This window comes from Podarcis raffonei, chromosome 9 (genome assembly GCF_027172205.1).
Source record: "Podarcis raffonei isolate rPodRaf1 chromosome 9, rPodRaf1.pri, whole genome shotgun sequence".
Taxonomy (NCBI): domain Eukaryota; kingdom Metazoa; phylum Chordata; class Lepidosauria; order Squamata; family Lacertidae; genus Podarcis; species Podarcis raffonei.
In genome coordinates, this window is record NC_070610.1 from 2,048,284 (window position 1) to 2,067,843 (window position 19,560).

A 19,560-nucleotide genomic window follows, 5' to 3' on the forward strand; every position below is an offset into this window, starting at 1 on the left:
AAAGGGAGGAGTAAAATTGTAAGGAAGTCTACAAGGTGCCTTGTGTGAGTTATAACTAATATTTTAAAATGTTTTCCTCCTTAGGGCAAAGGAATATGAAAGTATAATGGAAGCAAAAAACAGCTCTTGTGACTCCCCTTACAAAGCAAAGTAAGCATTTAGACCTTGTTTTAAATTTGATATGTAGCACTTAGATAAAATTGTGTTACTGGAAGATGAAGATGTTGATGTTCAATGCATGTAATATGGTCAGCCATTTTTCGTTCTTGTCAGCCATTAAATCACAAAAAGCGAACCATTAGGAGTAAGTTGAATTATCAGAACTGCACATTGTAAAATTGTAAAGTTCCCAAAATCATTTAAATTAAAAAATCTATTTTGCAGTCGGCACTGTTTTTGATTTTGAAAAAAAAAGTCTGTAACTCTTTTACTGCTGGTGCATATAAAGCTACCTTATAGATAACTACCGTATATACTCGAGTATAAGCTGACTTTTTCAGAACATTTTTTATGCTGAGAAAGCCCCCCTCGGCTTATACTTGAGTGAGGCGGCGGCAGAGGGATGAGCGGCCCAAAAGGAGCCCTTTCTCGCTGCTGGTCCTTTTGGGCTGCTTGTTCTTCCTCCGCCGCTGCCGCCGCCACCACCAGGTTTGTGGTGTGGTGAACTGGCTTATACTCGAGTCAATAAATTTTCCCAGTTTTTTGTGCTAAAATTAGGTGCCTCGGCTTATATTCGGGTTGGCTTATACTCGAGTATATACGGTAACTGGCCCACATAGGTCGGCAGCTATCTAATTTTGAAACCCTCTGAATGACCTTCTAGAAATTAATGAAATGAATAAATAAATCTATCCCTTGCGTGAATAGTATAAAGGACAATGCACAGCATCTTTGATCTCACTTGATCCATGCACATAAAGACAGTCATTTGTTGGCCTGTTAAAGCATTCACCGGTCAGATATTCTGTGGGCATAGTTTGAAAGCTAAGCTGCATAAATGCATGTCTAAAAAGGGGAAAATGCTAATTCCCACAGATAAAAAGCCATTTTGTGGTTAGTCTTAAATATACCATACAGAGGATCCACATATGTGGTGCTTTGCAAAGTTGGAGTGACAGAAAACAGACTGTGGGTGTAGCATGAGAAGAGGAGGCAAGGGACAAATCTCTGGTCATTTCAGTTACATGGACTTAGGCCTTACTGAAAGGTCCCCCGTCGTTGCCTTGTTTTGTCAGCCTGAGGGCTTCATTCCCCTCTGGGCAACCTTCCACGTGGCTGGAGCCAGGGGCAAAAAATGGAACAGAACAATGGATGTGACTCTTTCATTTGTTCAGTAGGCAACATTTTGGATGCAAAAATCAGAGGTGTACACATGCCTGCACACTCACACTCCTCTACCCTCTATTCAGGCAAGCAAGAGGCATTGTTGCAGTCAAGAACACATTGCAGCCAGGGCAGATCAGTCATGAAGGACTCGGAGCAGCCCTGGAGAAGGGCCTCCCTGGGTGGGACCTAGGTATTGTCCCAAGGGCCAGATAGAGAGTCCCGGAAGGCCTTGTTAGGCCCAGAGCCTGAGGTTCCCTGCCTCTAGGAAGTTGTGCCAAAGGCTTCACAGAGAAGTGTGGATGTGGGGGAATATCTGTACACATACACAGCTAATGTGTCCATTGACCATCCTATGAATACGGGGGGTGGTATTATTTTTCAGATTAGTCTTCATCACAAAACTTCAGATCTACTAGAGGTTTTAAGGGTGAAAATCCTCTGGTTCCCGAGATTGAAAAATGAGAATTTGAGGAGGCTTTGCCTGTATCTGGAGCATATGCTACTCGTGGTGGTATATGGGGCTCATATAGGGACCCTGGGGACCATCTAGTCCAACCCAATGCAAGACAGGGGCTTGAAAACCTACTCCTGGCCCTCCCCCCCCCACTGTGTATTTCCTATGGCCAGGTAGAGCTTAAAGCACCCACTTTTTTATCATGAAGCCAATTTGGTGTATTGAAGGAAGAAGTGAGGGGATAGGACGATTTTATTTATCAATGGCCTGAATGTAGTTTATACTATAATTTAAAGCTAAGCACAGAGAGAACTTTTTAATAGAGTTTTAACAGTATTTCACAATTTCCTTCTACTGGCAAACCTACCCTAGTATAAATCTCTCTAGCTTGACTTAAGTTCTCTGGAGTTTTGCCAGTATATACAAATAGAGGAACAAGCCTTTCTCCCATGCAGTCTTTTTAAATACATTAGTGGGAAAGCGCAGAATGTTGAGGAAGAGGAAGAAGTAAAATCTGAATTTTGTACTACTGTTGCGGTGTCTGTGGAGTTCTGTTTTCTACCACCTCTGCACCTGTGTGTTGTGTGTCTTCCACCCTTATTTCAAGAACCTCCAAAAAGTATACAGTATACTTGCAGCATCCTGTCTGCTTTTGAATGGGTGTATTGTTGATATTGGAGGGTAATAACATATCTATCGATCTATCTATTTGACAGAGCCAGAATGTAGTCCTCAAGGTCTTGGGATATTTTCCCTTGAGGCTAAAGAGTTACTATTTCATTGGAGATGTTTGAACATTCCTGCAATCATCCTCTGAGGCCCTCCTTCATGTGCCTCCTCTATCAGAGGCCCAAAGGGGGGCAACACGATTGCGGGACTTTTCTGTGGTGGCTCCCTGTTTGCGGAATGCCCTCCCCAGGGTGGCTCACCTGGCACCTTCATTACATATCTTTAGGCAAAAATGTTTCCCTTCAACCAGGCATTTGGCTGAATTTGTGGGTTTTTTAATGTGTTTGTGGGCGAGTGGTTATTGGGTTGTTTTTGTTTTATTTATTTATTGTATTTTTCTGTTGTGAACCGCCGTGGGATCTTCAGATGAAGGACAGTATACAAGTTGTTGTTGTTAATACATAAAATAATGTTAGTATTTTTATTTTGCCCTCTACTATACCTTAATTTCTGAGTTCGTTTTTCAGCAATAGCAATGGATACAGATTAGATTATACTTTTAATCTTTATTTAACCCACCTTTAAATATTTCTGTTTTCTTAAAATAACCATCCTAGCAGCTAGCAGTAAATATAGAATCAATTAATTGTTTGAGAAACAAACAGAAAAAGATAAAAAGGTAACTCTTCTTGATTAATAAAACTGGTTCCATCAGAAGATTTCATTGGTCTTGTGTGAGACAGCTTGAGCTTGCTGTTTTCTTGCCCGTTATTGTTCAGAAGTTTCCTTCTCAGTTCCAGCTGTGAGACATCTGAGTTTCCTAGTAAGATCATTTCAGGAAATTGGGTATTTTCTTTTAATCCATTTCATCTAACAAAAATAATGGGTCTGTCGGGTGTTTTTACTATTTTGGGTATCTGTTTGCTAATATCATGACTCTCAATAGCTAATCTTTTTATTGTGTTGATTGTTTGTAACAAATGGGAATCAGAGAAATTGTGAGCATAATTTTTTCCCCTTCCTTTCCCGTGAAAGGTTTGTGAATTGATTTGGTACAACTGGAAACCATTACATGGCATGTTCTCCATTCTTCTTTTTGAAAATATGTTTATTGAAATCTATAATAAAAAAGGGAAATTGAAGCCAGTAAGACAAAGAGGGGGGAAAGCAAGAACCCCCAAGATTCACAAGGCATGTGTGCAATTAGAAAAACTGAAATCACTGTCTTTCATTTTTCCTAGGGGAGTTGTTTAAAAGAAGAAAGATGCCTTTCACAGGGCATTCCGCTCCCCACCCCCATGTTCCGTTGATGCTCTAGGCCAGCCATGTCCAACTTCAAATAGGCTGCCATCTACTACCCAGGATATTAAAAAAAACAGGCAGTGATCTATCCATTGTCATTGGAGAGACGAGGAGCGTGCATGGGTGCATGTGTGGAAGGAGGTGGCTGAGGAGACAGTCTCCCCCCCCCCCAAGCCAGCCCTTCTTGCCTAAAGTCTTGGTGGCACTGACCACCTTAATTGGCTATTAAAAGGAGTGATGATTTTCACTCTCTATTTTGAGAGACTCTCTGACTTCCTGTGAATGAGAAAAAGACATGCAGAAAGTTACTTTGGAATGGGGAGGGGGAATTTTGCCAAAATCCATAGTAGAAGTAAGAAGCTAAAAAAGTTTGAATCTATAATCACAGTGTAGAATGTACAAAATGATTTTGGTGCTGATAAAGGTAATGTTTCCATCAATTCCAAATGTAAATACTCTTGTGTGGATTGTTGCTGCTGCTATTATAGTGTTTAAATAAATGAAGGGCTGCATGGGATGGTGGGCTATTAAAAAGCTAGTTTTGCCTGAAGGCTTACGATCCAAATACTGGGATAAGTAGAGGGGGAGGGGTTTAGGGAGTCAGAAAGGGCAACTAGAATATGCAGAGGCAATGAGGCAGGGGGCCGTATCCAGTCCTAATCCTCCTCTGAGTTGAGCCATGGAAGTTAATGATCTTGACTATCTTAGGTTCATTAAGTTAATGGGTCTGCTCTGAATAGGACTATCCTTGGGTTCAGCTGTGAATCCCTTTCCCCAGGCATAAGGCATTTTCCACTCAGGCACCTTGTGCTAAAGAATAGCTTAAGAAAAGTGAGCCTGTTTCTAACATGGTCCCCTCATTGTTCAAGCTGGGATAGAAGAGCATGTACAGTCTCTTGCAAGAGCAGAAACTCAAGAACCTCTAGGGACCCTACCAATTAGGCCACCATGGGAACTTTTGCCAAGCATTTGTGGGACAAAACTAGCACCACAAACCACTGATACAAGATGGGTGGAGGTTTTATCCCCACCCAGACACTCTTAATCTGCTTTGCAGAGACGCAGGTGGCGCTGTGGTGTAAACCACTGAGCCTAGGGCTTGCCGATCAGAAGGTTGGTGGTTCGAATCCCCGTTGCTGAGTCCCAGCTCCTGCCCAGCTAGCAGTTCAAAAGCACGCCAAAAGTGCAAGTAGATAAATAGGTACCACTCCAGTGGGAAGGTAAACAGAGTTTCCGTGCGCTGCTCTGGTTTCGCCAGAAGCGGCTTAGTCATGCTGGCCACATGACCCCAAACAACTGTGGACTCGGCCAGTGAAACGAGATGAGAGCCGCAACCCCAGAGTCGTTTGCAACTGGACTTAATTGTCAGGGGTCCTTTACCTTTTTTACCTTTATAATCAAGCAGTGTATAAATTTTGTGAAATAAATTTAAAATAGTTCCCCTTGCTTCCTCCGACTTTCCCACAAAACAGATCACCAAAAGCTAGTTCTTGATGCTTCTCTAGACTTTTTTTTTTTTTAAAAAAAGGAGAGCTCTCCACTTACCAGGGGTGAGAGGCCTTGGGATAGAAGCAGTCTTTTGTACAAAACCTGTTGAACGACAGAGCAACTTGAGCCCCAGCCAGCATGGCCAATCATCAGGGATAAGAGGAGCTGAAATGCAGCAGTGTCAGGAGTGTATGACGTTGGGGAAAGCTAAAGTAAACCACAATTAAATCCCCCTCCTAATTTTTTTGATAGAGACTGATTTAAGAATGAACTTCCTACACAATCCAGCATAGTCTTAAGTTTGACAGATCCTCAGGCGGTTCCTACAATATTGATAGGGAGGCTAGATGAGCATTTAAAAAGAAAGGAATATGACTACTTTCCTTGAGTCCACAGACTGCTCAGTCCATAGTTCTCCAAGAAGTTAAGCAATTCTGTAACAATCAGAGTTATCTAAGAGAAGGTAACTTTATATTCTGCAATATGAGGGGAAATGAGAGAGAAAAATCCTTTAGGGATGCGGAAATGCAAGTCTCGGTAGATAGGGCTTTGAAGAATTGTGGAAATATTGTAAGGCTCCCCTTTGACTTAACTATAGCTGGAAAAACAGAAGGAATGCAGCACCATTAAGACTATATCTGGGGTTTGTTTCAGGGGGGGGAAGGACTATTTTCAAATGTATCTGTCAAGCCAGAATACACATTAGTTGAGTGACAGCCCCCAATCCTGTACCTGGCTGATTAAAAGGAAACTAATAGCAGGGATCTACGGTCTTTTAAAAAATGATCCGGCTTTAAAAGGCCAGTTTAAGGTAATCATGACAATGGCTGTAATCAGTGTTTTTTAAAATTAATTAATTAATTAATTGTTTAGGGGTGCTCTCATTGACTCAAGAAAATCACTATTTTCTAGTTCAAATCGGGAAAAATAAATATAGTAAATGGACAAAAGTTCTACAAAGATTCACAAAATGTTTAGGGGTATGCGTGCCCCCCAGAAAAAAAAAAACACTGGCTGTAATCACAAACACACTGATTTTATTCCAAGTAAACATATGAGTAGCAAGTAATTTGGTGTCAATAGAACACACTCATAACTGTTTCCTGAGTTGAGGCCATTTTTACTATGTCCACTCTGAGAGACCTTTTAAATATATCAGTTTAGATGGAGATTTCTTCTGATTTTTTTTTTTATTGGACAGGATTTATATGCTGCTTTACCATCAAAACCTCAAAATACGTTAAAATATTGATAAGGAGATGTTACAAATTATTATAATGCTCACTAAACATCTGAAAAAGAAAGTTAAAAATACAAAATAAACAGCTGCTGTCAGCACAATTATAATCACAGCAGAATCCACAGTAGTGAGGAGAAATCAGCTAGCCAGGACTTAATACACAGCTACCCCCCCCAACCCAAAGCCCCTCCAGAATAGAAAGGTTTGACAGCAGAACAGAAAATAGGAGTGACAGGGCCAGGCAAACATCTGGGAGTGGCCCGTGGGGGGGGAGATACAACCTAGCCACATGTATGACTTTATAGATGACAGTCCTCTTTTTAAGGAGCCTCTTATTTGCAGGCTGACCAGTCCAGGGGCTGTTTAAAGAATCAGAAGGAAAGGAAGGAAGGAAGGAAGGAAGGGCAGATGAGCCTTGATGTTACCTGTCAGCTTTTAGCACCTGGATAGCAGACTGAGCAGGCACATAGGTCACCCACAAGGAGAAGAGGGGACTGTGTTTCTATTTAAGCTACAGGAAAAACGGGAAACTTAATGTAGCCAACTAAGCTGTACTCAAGAGTTGTCCCATTGAAATAGATGGATCTGGCTTAGGTCCATTCATTTCAATGGGTCTGCTCTGAATGCAGCTTAGCTGGATACAGCCCAGTAGTTTTTAGTGAAGGGTCTTGTCAAAATGGCCTCAGAAAAAAATCAGCTGAGTGTGGTGCAAGTATAGATACCACTGACTCGTGGGGTGACCACAGTTTGAGATTCTCTGTCCTTGCTCATAACGCTGGCTGTCAGCATTTCTCCCAGCCGGAAAAATCCTGGAGCCTTTTGCAAGCTCAGCATGCACTGCACCAATGAGCCCTCTCCCTTCTTGACTTTATCTAGCTCCTGGTCAATCTAATAACTGATAAGTGTCCATTTTGTATCCTTTTTTTTAAAAAAAAATATGCTTTTCAGATTTATACATTTCACTAGTTTTACAATCTAATAATAATAATAATAATAATAATAATAATAATAATAATAATAATAATAATAATTTATACCCTGCCCATATGGCTGGGTTTCCCCAGCCGTTCTGGGTGGCTGTCCACAGATTAAAAACAGAATAAAACATCACACATTAAAAACTTCCCCAAATCATTTTAATATTTCAGAACTTGACTTCCTTCCCTCTCTTTCCTTTAATTTATTTTTAATATCTTCTGCATATCCAAATTAACATAATTTGCTCATTTATTCATCTACTTAAAATATATACCCTTAGAAACTGCAGGTTATTACAGTAATCCTGTCAGTGTTCTTATCTGTTTACAATTTATCTGTAAATATTAAATAAACCATTTCCATTCTTTTATTAAGTTTGTTATCTTGATTTCTTATTCTTCCACTAAGTTTTGCCATTTCTGCATATTCCGTAAGTTTTTGTGACCATTCTTCCTTTGCTGGGACTTCTGCTTCTTTCCATTTTGGGGCGAGTAACATTCTTGCCGCTGTAATAGCATACATAAATAAGTTTCTATACAGGATTTTACTTGCTCATCCTTTTGTCTCCCATTCCAATAATATTTTATACATTTTAGACAGCACTTTTACATTGCATTCCAATAGGTCTCTCTCCAGTTGTGATATCCCCGCCCAACCCTCGCCAAAGTGCGAGAGGAGAGGCTGGATAGTGAGAGAAGCTTCCGACTCCCAGAAGGCAACCCGCTAACAGAAACCCAACCCTGTGCCTTGGAGCATTTCTCCGCCATTGGATGCCACTGCAATATAAACACACATTTGGATGGCAGTTACTTACACACTTACCGGGGGGGGGGTCCATTGAACTTGGTGGAGTTTACTTGTGAGTAGGAGTGCCTAGGCTCACAATATTTCTCTCTTTAGCATGCTATGATTAATCAAGTCTCAGTGATATATTACAGGAATGCCGTTTTCCCAATTCTGATCTTTATCTTTCTTCTCTCCCCCCCCCCCATTTGCATGGAAGGCTGCAGCGATTAGTAAAAGACCTACTAAAGCAACTTCAAATTCAAGACAGCAACAAAGTCTCAGCTCTGGATAGGATATTGGGAGAGATTTCGCGTATCCTGGAAAAAGAGGTATCATAACTCTTGTTGCTCAACTCACCATTCCTCTGCAGACCCATCATTTGGTTACTTAGACACGCAGGGGCGCACTCTCTCTCTTTCATGCACACGTTTGTGTTGGTATAGATATGTGTGTATGTGGATTAATTAATCTGTGGCATTTATGATATTGACTGACCATGCAATTCCATGCATGTTTATTCAAATCCCAGTATGTTTTGTTCATGTCACTTTTGAAAGTGTTGTTACATCCAACTAGTTTTACTTGGACAAAACTCACTGAAATGGATGGCCATTACTAACTTACTCCCATTAATTTCAGTGGGTCTACTCTGAATAAAATGTAGTTGGTTGCAACCCCAAGAGGTGTAAATGAGAGGTTTTATGATTATGTGTTATATTCTACAGCTATTAGGTGAAAGTTGCACTATCAATATATCGAAAACAGAAAAACTAGTTGAAAATGCCATCCTGAGCTGCTGCATCCTTTTGAGTTGATTTAATTGTTTTTAAATGTTCTTTTCAAATATTTTTATCATAAATATAGAAAAAATAGAAACCAATCATTCATTAAATATCACTAAATCTCCAACATTAAACCTCAGAAATCTACTACAGCATCAGAGAACAGTGCATACGCATATATATTTATTGTTCTGAAACGAGAAGAAGAATACATTTCACAACAAATTGGGCATCTTATGTTTGCTTCTCTTGTATGCATATGGAACAGGTGGGGCTTTTTTTCAGCCGGAACTCAGTTCCAGCACCTCTCAGGTGGGTGCCATTGCCACTATAAGAAAAGGGAGGCATTAATCTTCTTCTAGAAAAATAGCACTGGGAGCAGGTAAGCTTTTTTTGCAGCCGCCACGTCAGTTGTATTCTCACAGCTCAACAGGCCCTCTTCTCCTTGTCCTCATACCTTACAGCAAGGATGAGGACCTGTTGCCCTCCAGGTGTGTTAGATTAAAACTCCCATCATGTCTGGCCATTGGCCATGCTAGTTGGAGTTCAGCAGCTTCTGGAGGACCACAGCTTCCCTTTCAGTGCCATACAGCTTGATGGAATATAGAGCCAGGCCTTGCTTACAGATCCTAGTTCTGGAGCACAGAGAAGGAGCCAAACGGGAGAAGGCATTTCCTACAGTGTTTTTCCTACAAGTAATTTACTGTTCCCAAAGTGTGTGTTTCTCCTATTTCATCTAACATTGTGAAAATCCTTAATGCTTTAACCAAACAAAATGGAAAATCACTGCATCTCGATTCAGTCTCATGTAAAACCATTTCTCTGGTTATTGGTTAAAGATGAATTTAACTTCAGGCTTTGAATCGCAACAGAGTAACATAAGCTTTGTGCGGCTTATCAGCAGCTTTTCAGACATGTGTGTGCCATTACTACAAGTAAACAGAATTTAAATGGATGGAGTTGACATGGATCCCCCCACAAAAAAATACCAATCCTGTTTTTAAGAATACAGCCAGACTGCTGCTTAAAGCTGGCAGCATGTCACACAGACGTTACTAAGTAAGTTCATATCTGCCAAAGTTTATAAGCTGGTGGAAGTGAGAAGGCAAAATATTCCCTGACCCATGTCGCCGAGTGTAATGCGGTGCAATATCAGATTCTGGCAAAGCCTGCTTTGGTTTGGGTTCATTGAAATCCAAATACCACAAGCAATGGAAGAAAAATAAATATGGGCTGTAGAAGTATCTGCTTGAAAATGGGAGATCTGTACTGTGCAATGTCTATTCTACATGTCACCACTCATGTAGCATAGCACAACTGAACCATTCTCCTAGGAGAGTGCAATGTGTGCATTCAACATAGGAGATGTACATGTGAGAAAATGTACCCTGGGGTCTACTACACAGTTATTCATGCCTTGGTAACTTCCGGGTTAGACTACAGCAGGGAGTGACTGGCATGTGGCCCTCCAGTTGTTTGTACTCCAACTCCCATCATCCCTAACCATTGATCATGCTGACTGTGTCTGACAGTAGTCTTAACAACCTCCGGATGGAATTACATTGGCTACACCTGCTCTAACCATTACGCCATATTGACTCTTGACTAAAGATGTGTGTTCACTTCTCAACATGTGAAAAGCTGATCTGAATGGGGTTTTTAATTTGTTGTGGAATGAAGGCTAACAAGTTCCATTTGTACTCATTAATACCATTTGGGCGAATGGTCAGGAATACAGAGCACCTCTTTGGCTACCCCTGGTTAGAGTTTGGACTTGAATTGGGGAGGACCCAGGTTCAAATTCCCTCTTACCTTACCTCTTCCATAAGCCTGCCCGACCATTACAATAATCTTTGGAGCCCACCTACCCTTCCAAAGCCCCCTTTCAATCTGAGATTAGGTGGGTAGTGACAGGAGAGAGGGCTTTTTATGGGGGGAAATAAGATACATGACCCACGTGTGGGTAATTACCCACACCCCATAGTCTCCTTTGACTGGACTTAACCATCCGGGGTCCTTTACTTTTAATTAAAAGAATTGGCTGGGTGTCTAGATTCAAAGCATGGTGCTTAACACACTCTCCAGCGGGAGTGAGCCCCCAGCAGAGTTTAAAATGGTCACAAAGTCAAGGAGCAATATAACATGGGAGTAATAGGCTGATAGACCTTTGTATATATCCCGATTAGTTTGCTTGCAGCGTTTCTCCTTTTCTTCCCCCCTCTCAATGAACAGACCACTCTTAAGTAGGTTTTTAAAAAAGGGTTTGCTTACAAAATCCAAAGGTCCGATTTATGCGCTATCACATTCAGCAGCAAGGAGAACACAGGTAGAATACTCTTGGGTACAAAATACAGAAATATGGTTTTGAGCATGCAGGCTGAGCTTAGAGCAAACTTAGACATGTCCTTCCTGGTTACAGAAGGCTGCCAAATAAAGGCTGCCCAAGAGGTGATGATAATAACACACACACACACACACAGAGAGAGAGAGAGAGAGAGAGAGAGAGAGAGAGAGAGAGAGAGAGAGAAACAGACAAACATGCAAGCCTTCTCTCAGGCTAAAAGACATGACCTAAAAGGGAAAGAGGGATTGAGAGGGAAAGGATATGCATTTGTAAGGGGCCTCAAAGAGAAGGATTTAAATTCATTAATTACATAAACCGTTAAAAGATTCAGTTTCCTTGAATAAGAGCAGGCTTACCTGAAAGACGGCTTTCTCCCATCCTCAAACATTAATGTCCTAGGAGGCCCTGCTCCGTATTCCCAGCAGAATGAAATGGGGCAGGCCTTTTCAGGTTCTGGAATAGTGTTCCCCAAAGGCACACCGGACACCGTGTTTCTGGTCATTTCAGCACCTGGTGAAGATGTTTCTAGTCACCCAGGCCTTTTAAATAGATTGCGCCTCTGTTTTAGAATTCGTTTTAATTCTAGGAATGCAGCAGGTTGGGGGTTTTATATTCTTGTTTTTAATGGTTTTATTTGAATTTCATTAATTTTTTCACTTATTTATTCAAAGCTGCCATACAAACATCATGTTATGAAGATGGCACACAAATGTCATCAATAAATGATGGAGGATATTTGAAAAAAAAGGCGAACAGTTTGTAACACTTCCTTAACTCAAAAGGTTTATTGCAGTAGATCTGCCCCTATAATGGGACACCATTTCGCTATAAGTTATTTAAATCTTGCACAGATGGCAAACTGTTCTTTAGGCCTCAGGGCGGATAAGGAAAAAATGAACATATGTACAGTATTACGAATATCTGTTCTTAATTGGTCCATTTGAGCCAAGGGTGTGTATATATTTTAACAGGAAAACATGGATTCTTGCTGCTTGCATTGATATCCATCAGCTAACAGCATAATAGGTCTAACTCTTCTCAGGAACTATTGTACACATGAACTTAAAATGTTTTTTTAAAAACAAGCCTGCAGTTTAATCAAACAAGTATTTTCCCCTTATCGCAAGGAGGTATCTCTCTTCGGTGGCAGATTTGTAAGCAGTGCGGGTTGTATTTCTGATGCTGTCTGTAATCATACCATTGCTAATTGTGGCGTAATACAGTAACCTAAACAAACGTTATTGAATTTTCCTCACAAATTCTTCACGAGTCGTTTTACTACAGAGACTGTTTTGTAGGTAGTACAGGCAGTAATTTATTTATTTTTTAAGGGGGGGAAAGAGTGGCACAGAAGTGGTTCTGTTTATATAGGTGTGTGTATACACAAGATAGCACTGCGAAACTTTATTTGTCTTACTTATTTTGAAAAATTAGACCCGACATTTCTCTATAAATATACTCAAAGCATTTATAGATTATACCCAATTTAACAAATTAGCAATAACAGAATAAGTGAAAAATGAAACATAAACCCACACTTTGACAGCAGAAAGAAGCAGAGAAAATAGTGATGCTGCAGTGCAAAACAAATAACACCCCCAAAACAACACCCGCCCCCCTCCGGGCACCTGAAGATGTAGGGAAGCTGTTGCCTGCCAGGTGTCTTCTCATTCCTGACAGTTGGCAGTGTTGGTTGGGGCAGATGAGAGTTGGGAATCCAACAACTGGAGGCCATAGCTTGTGGGGGCGCACGTTTGTGATGAGGTTGGGCGGGTCTCCTGGCCTCCCAAGGCCCCTTGGGGAGGGTATTGAGAAGGCCCTGCTCCTGGCAGAGTTGTGCTGGGCTTTGGTTGGTGGGAGCACCTGGAGCAGGATCTCACTTGTCGAACAGAGTGAGTACACATGAGGAATGGCATCCAAATATTCAGGTTACTTACACCATCATTTCTTTGACTATAATTTAATTTCCATTTACAAGTGATTCTCCACTTCCACTCATAGCTAGACGTGGGTGGTTCAGAAGATGGGTAAGCACCTCTTTTTCTTTCCAAGCTGTTTCATGTGTTCTTGGCACCAGCTGCTAGAAGTGAACATTCTGATTTAATCTGGTGACATCTTTGTGGTTAGTTATTTAAGTCGTGTGTTGGTTATTTGAGTTGCTTTTCTAGCATTCCGGTCTCCAAGTTGGCTCAGAACAATTAATTTAAATGTTAACATGAATTAGCCCTTCCTCTCACCAAAGTTTCTTCCAATGCCCACTGTCTTCTCTCATCTGCTGTCTTCCTCTACACGCCAGGCAGGAACAAGCCTCTCTCCACTGGTAGCCTGAAAGTGGGTGACCTGGTGGCTGAGGGGGCTTCTTTTACTCCCTAGGAGCAGAAACAACAGAGAGGCAAGATGTTTCTGGCTGCTGTTGGTTCTTGAAGCCATGGTAGGCTCAGTGTGAACATAATAGGGAGCACATTGGATGCAGCATGGTGTGTGCCTGGGCTGTGCAAAGAAGAAATGGCAACAAGGGAGTGGGCCTCTTCGGTTGTGGCATGCTCTGCTGTGCCAACACTAGCCTCTTCTCAGCATCAGGCTGAGACTTTCCTCTTCAGTTGGGAGCTTGATGGAATTTTTATTCTTTTACCGTATTTTTCGCTCTATAACACGCACCTGACCATAACATGCACATCGTTTTTAGAGGAGGAAAACAAGGGGGGGGAATTCTGAATGAAACAGTGGATGTATCATTTTTGTGCTTCATGTTGTGGCCACAGACATGTGATGTGATGGTGAATTTGGGGTGACCCAATGCATAAATCCTGAGAAACCCTGTGGATCCATGCTTTGTAACCACGTTTTTGCATCATTGCAGCCCCAGGCAACAGTGGGTGCGTGATTTTTTTGGTGCAGGCTGTAGCCATGGACATGCTATGTGATCTGTTGGTGAATTTGGGGTGACCCAATGCAAAGATCCTGAGGATCCATGTGGATCCATGCTTTTTAACCACATTTTTGTACCATTGCAGCCCCAGGCAACACTGGGTGCGTGATTTTTGGGGAGCAGGCTGTAGCCATGGACATGCTGTGTGATCTGATGGTGAATTTGGGGTGACCCAATGCAAAGATCCTGAGAAACCCTGTGGATCCATGCTTTTTAACCACATTTTTGCACCATTGCAGCCCCAAGCAACAGTGGGTGTGTGATTTTTGGGGGGCAGGCTGTAGCCATGGACATGCTATGTGATCTGATGGTGAATTTGGGGTGACCCAATGCAAAGATCCTGAGGATCCATGTGGATCCGTGCTTTGTAACCACGTTTTAAGTGGGGAGGGAAGGAAAAACACAGAAGGGACAAGGAGCACGAGAGGGGTGTGCGGAGAAGCAGCTGGCTAAGAATGCAGGAGACGGATTTAACGGGAGGGAGGAAAGAAAGGCAAAAGTTCCCCCCCACACACACACCCAAGCCAGCCCTCTCTCTCTCTCTCTCTCTCCCTCTCTCCCACCTGCATGTTTTCTGGCTGCCTGCGAGGAGCAGGGAGAGGAATTAGAAGGAAGGACGCTCTGCTTTCCCCTCTGCTTGCCTGGAGGGGAGGGGATTTGCCTGCTCTTTGTTCCGTTTGAGCAAACACAGCAACGAAACACAAGAGAGTGGGCAGTAAGACCCTGAGGCAGAATGCAGGAAAGCAGCAACTTCCTCTTTTCAGGTTTCCCTTCTCCGACACACGATTTGATTTTTGCCTGATTTTTGTTCCTGCGCTCGCCCTAGTCGGCTCCAGGGACCACACATTCACTCAATAACACGCACAGACATTTCCCCTTCCTTTTTAGGAGAAAAAATCTGCGTGTTATAGAGAGAAAAATATGGTAATTTGATTGTAAGTCGCCTAGAGACTGCCCTGCATTAGACAATTAATTAATTAATACTTATGAATTCATAGAATGATAGAAATGTAGAGTTGGAAGGGATCCCAAGGGCCATCTAGTCCAACCCCCTGCACTGCAGGCTAAAGCATCTGTGACAGGTGACCATCCAATCTTCGCTAGAAAACCTCCAAGGAAGGAGAGTCCACAACCTCCCAAGGGAGACTGTTCCACTGTCAAACAGCTCTTATCAATTGGTGGGACACGGGTGGCGCTGTGGTCTAAACCACTGAGCCTCTTGGGCTTGTCAATCGGAAGGTCAGCAGTTCAAATCCCCGTGATGGGGTGAGCTCCCATTGCTCTGTCACAGCTCCTGCCAACCTAGCAGTTCCAAAACACACCAGTGCAAGTAGATAAATAGGTACTGCTGCGGTGGGAAGGTAAATGGCGTTTCCGTGCGCTCTGGCTTCCATCACGGTGTTCCTTTGTGCCAGAAGTGGTTTAGTCCTGCTGCCCACCTGACCTGGAAAGCTGTCTGAGGACAAATGCCGGATCCCTCGGCCTGAAAGCGAGATGAGGGCCACAGCCCCATAGTCACCTTTGACTGGATTGAACCGTCCAGGGGTCCTTTACCTTTACCTTTATCAATTGCTTGACAGTTGCTGGTCCCATGGCTAAAAAATCAAAGCCAAAATAAATTGCCTTCTTAAAAAAAATATACTGATGGATAGTTAGTTCATAGTTGCTGCTTGGGCAGTAGTGCTCACCGAAATGTGATATAAGCAGGATTGAATAATCTGGCAAATTAGAATGCCTACTCTGGCCTGTTTTCTAAATACAGAAAGGACGCTTTTAGTATTCCTTGGTATTGCAAATTCCCTTAGCAATCGACACAGTTTAAGGATACACTAGTGATGGATGGCTGAACTTCCTCTCCTTATGAATAAAGTTACAATGTTCTTCACATTTTGTGAAAATAATATTTTTCTTGCATTTAGTGACACTGCCAAAACCGACCACTTTAGTGTAACAAGAAAGGAAATAAACTGTCAGTAATATAAATGCAGTTCCCCCCAAATGACATCCATCTTCCTTCAACATTACATAATCAGCAGGCTACCAAGAGCTTTAAGTTTCTGAGAATTTTAGTTGACTTTTGTGAAAAGAATTGTACCAGTGTGCATGTTGCTATTGCATACTCCTGGGCAGTGCTTTTTTTCTACGCATACCCCTAAACATTTTGTGAATCTAAGTTTGGCCTCATTGAGGGAGAGTATTTCAATATGGTCCTATCACCTCCTGGCAAATAGAAGGGGAAGAAATGGAGGCAGTGAGAGATTTTACTTTCTTGGGCTCCACGATCACTGCAGATGGTGACAGCAGTCATGAAATTAAAAGACGCCTCCTTCCTGGGAGAAAAGCAATGACAAACCTAGACAGCATCTTAAAAAGCAGAGACATCACCTTGCTGACAAAGGTCCGTATAGTTAAAGCCATGGTTTTCCCAGTAGTGATGTATGGAAGTGAGAGCTGGACCATAAAGAAAGCTGATCACCAAAGAATTGATTCTTTTGAATTATGGTGCTAGAGGAGACTCTTGAGAGTCCCATGGATTACAAGAAGATCAAACCTCTCCATTCTTAAGGAAATCTGCCCTGAGAGCTCACTGGAAGGACAGATCCTGAAGCTGAGGCTCTAATACTTTGGCCACCTCATGAGAAGAGAAGACTCCCTGGAAAAGACCCTGATGTTGGGAAAGATGGAGGGCACAAGGAGAAGGGGACGACAGAGGAGGAGATGGTTGGACAGTGTTCTCGAAGCTACCAACATGAGTTTGACCAAACTGTGGGAGGTCCATGGGGTTACGAAGAGTTGGACACAACTAAACGACTAAACAACAATTTCAATATGAGTAGGAAAATCATAATAGCACTGCTCTCGGGCAGAATTTAAGCAACCTTGTTGCATTGGAAGTGCTTGAAAAACTGAAGAGGTACCAATAGTTGTTAGCATAATTGCTCCCGTGTTAATTTGAGATCTCATTGGCTCTATCTTTCCCTGCTTGCCAGAATAGCCTGTGTTTTCTGATCGCTACCTCTGATAAATCACTGTTCTAAGCTTGTCCTTCCAGAGGATCCTTGTTAAAAAGTTTAACGTGAGCCGCTAAGATTGTTGTTTTTCATGGTTCAGCTCCCTCCCCAGTAGCCTGGTTAAAGTTCAGAGTGGGGAGCAGACACATCACCGAGTGCTTGCGCATAAACCTTAAGATACTATACATTGCACAGCCTGCCATTTCACTAACTGCAGCTGCAGAGGCATTGGTTGAACTGCTGATCACCTGTTATTGGACTGCCATGTGTTCCTAGCATAAAGCCCTGCTGAGGCATTCTGTCAGCATAGAAATATGAGAAGAAGCTGACTTATACTGAGTCAGACCATTTATCCATCTAGTAAAGTGTTTTCTACACTGACTTACACCACTCTCTTCTGCCTTGGTCAGACCACACCTAGAATACTGTGTCCAGTTCTGGACACCACAATTTAAGAAGGATGTTGACAAGCTGGGACTTGTACAAAGGAGGGCAACCAAGATCATCAAGGGTCTGGAAACCAAGCCTTATGAGAAACAGTTGAAGGAGCTGGGTGTGTTTAGCCTGGAAAACGAGACTGAGACAAGATATGATGGCCATCTTCAAATATCTCAAAGGCTGTCACATGAAAGATGGAGCAAGGTGGTTTTCTTCTGCTCCAGAAGCTAGGACTTGGACCAATGGCATCAAGTTACAAGAAAGGAGATTCTGAGTGAACATCAGGAAAACCTGTCTGACAGCAAGAGCTGTTTGACAGTGGGATGAACTCTCTGGGAAGGTGGTGGACTGTCCTTCCTTGGAGGTTTTTAAGCAGACGTTGGATGGCCATCTATTATGGATGCTTTAGTTGAGATTCCTTCATTTCAGGGGGTTAAACTAGATGACTTGGGGTCCCTTCCAACTGTATGATTCTTATACTCTCCTGATTTTGAAAAAGTCACATTCATCATGAAAGAGAGGGGAAACATTGATTGCTGCCTTTATAATCTTGTTCCGTTGCTCGTAGATTGTGCAGTGAGAAAAGGGCAAAGGAAAGGTGAATACGACGGCATTTGTAAGGAACAGATACATTCCTCCCTCCTTTCCCCACCCAAGCATTATTCTGCCACTAGTGAAGTCTCATTATTTCTGAGTGTCCTAATCAATAGGGTCATGAAAGATTGATTTTGGCAGCTGTCACGCTGTTTATGACACAGATCATATATAGTCATTTATAGAAGTGGGCAGTAATTCTCTTGTTAACTTGCAAGTCAAGAAATCAGTGGACACATCTTGCTTGTCAGGGGTGGTGAAAAAGATCTTGATAGTGTCACTCATTGACTGAGAGGAGGAGACTTGACACTGTTAATTGAATTTCCCAGGGGAACATAAAAAGAAAGAAAGAAAGAGACCCTCATACCATGCCGTCAGGAGGAAGGAGGGGTGGAAACAACACAAGCTGTCACCATGGGAGAACTGCTTGCATTGATTTAACGTTGCTAATGGTTGGGCCTGGATGAAGCATTGCCCAAAGGGAGAACAGAGGTCACCACAGTTGCTCCTTCGCACTTACTAAAAGTCTTTCAAACTTGTTGCCCTTTTACTTGTGGAGTTATAAGAGATAATGCACAAGCAGTATTAAAGTGACTTAAAAATAGCTTAAAACAAATGAGACCACTCGTATTTATGTTCTGGCTCTGCCACAACAATTCGCCTCCCCTAATCCCCCCGACTGTAACATTTCTGGCTACGGGCCTGAGACTGGAGTACAACCTGGTTTGTGTTTCTGCATAATGTGAAAAATGGCCTTTATGAATGAAACATTCTTCCCACATGGACAGGATGCTGCACTTCTGCCTGTAAGGCCTGCATTCAAATCCTGAAAAGCAGAGAACTTGTTTTGGGGACATGCTGCACCCCTTGATTTAAAAAACATGGAAATATTGGGGCTGTCTTCCTCTGTATGAGCTGTCCAGGTTTTGAGATCTTTCAAAGAAGTCCTCCTCCCAGTTGTACCTGTTTGGCTGGGACATGAGAGAGAGCCTTCTCAGTGGCTGCACCCAACAGTGGAGCTTTCTTCCTGAAGAGACTCACTCACCTCTTTCTTGTCCTTTTGCTGCCAAGCAAAGTCTTATATTTAGGAAATATTTTGGTCTTCAGTGTCGCTCTTTCTTGATTTCTTGTCCCTCTTACTGATTGAGAGTTTTCCGTTGTCTGCTGTCTTATGCTTAATGTGTTGATGTGCTATGCTTTGATGACATGGCTTTTTCGT

The 19,560-nt window shown here is 42.3% G+C and overlaps 1 protein-coding gene across 10 annotated transcripts in view; it reads left to right on the forward strand.

Annotated features, from left to right (window-relative positions):
- The window catches only part of SCAPER (S-phase cyclin A associated protein in the ER), a 207,210-nt gene that overhangs the window by 101,431 nt on the left and 86,219 nt on the right, over positions 1–19,560 (forward strand). For all 10 annotated transcript variants that reach the window (XM_053402648.1, XM_053402647.1, XM_053402649.1 and 7 more), the window contains 2 exons: positions 85–150; positions 8,461–8,572. In XM_053402648.1, coding sequence (XP_053258623.1) covers positions 85–150; positions 8,461–8,572 — 178 coding nt within the window. The remainder of the gene's footprint in view (positions 1–84; positions 151–8,460; positions 8,573–19,560) is intronic.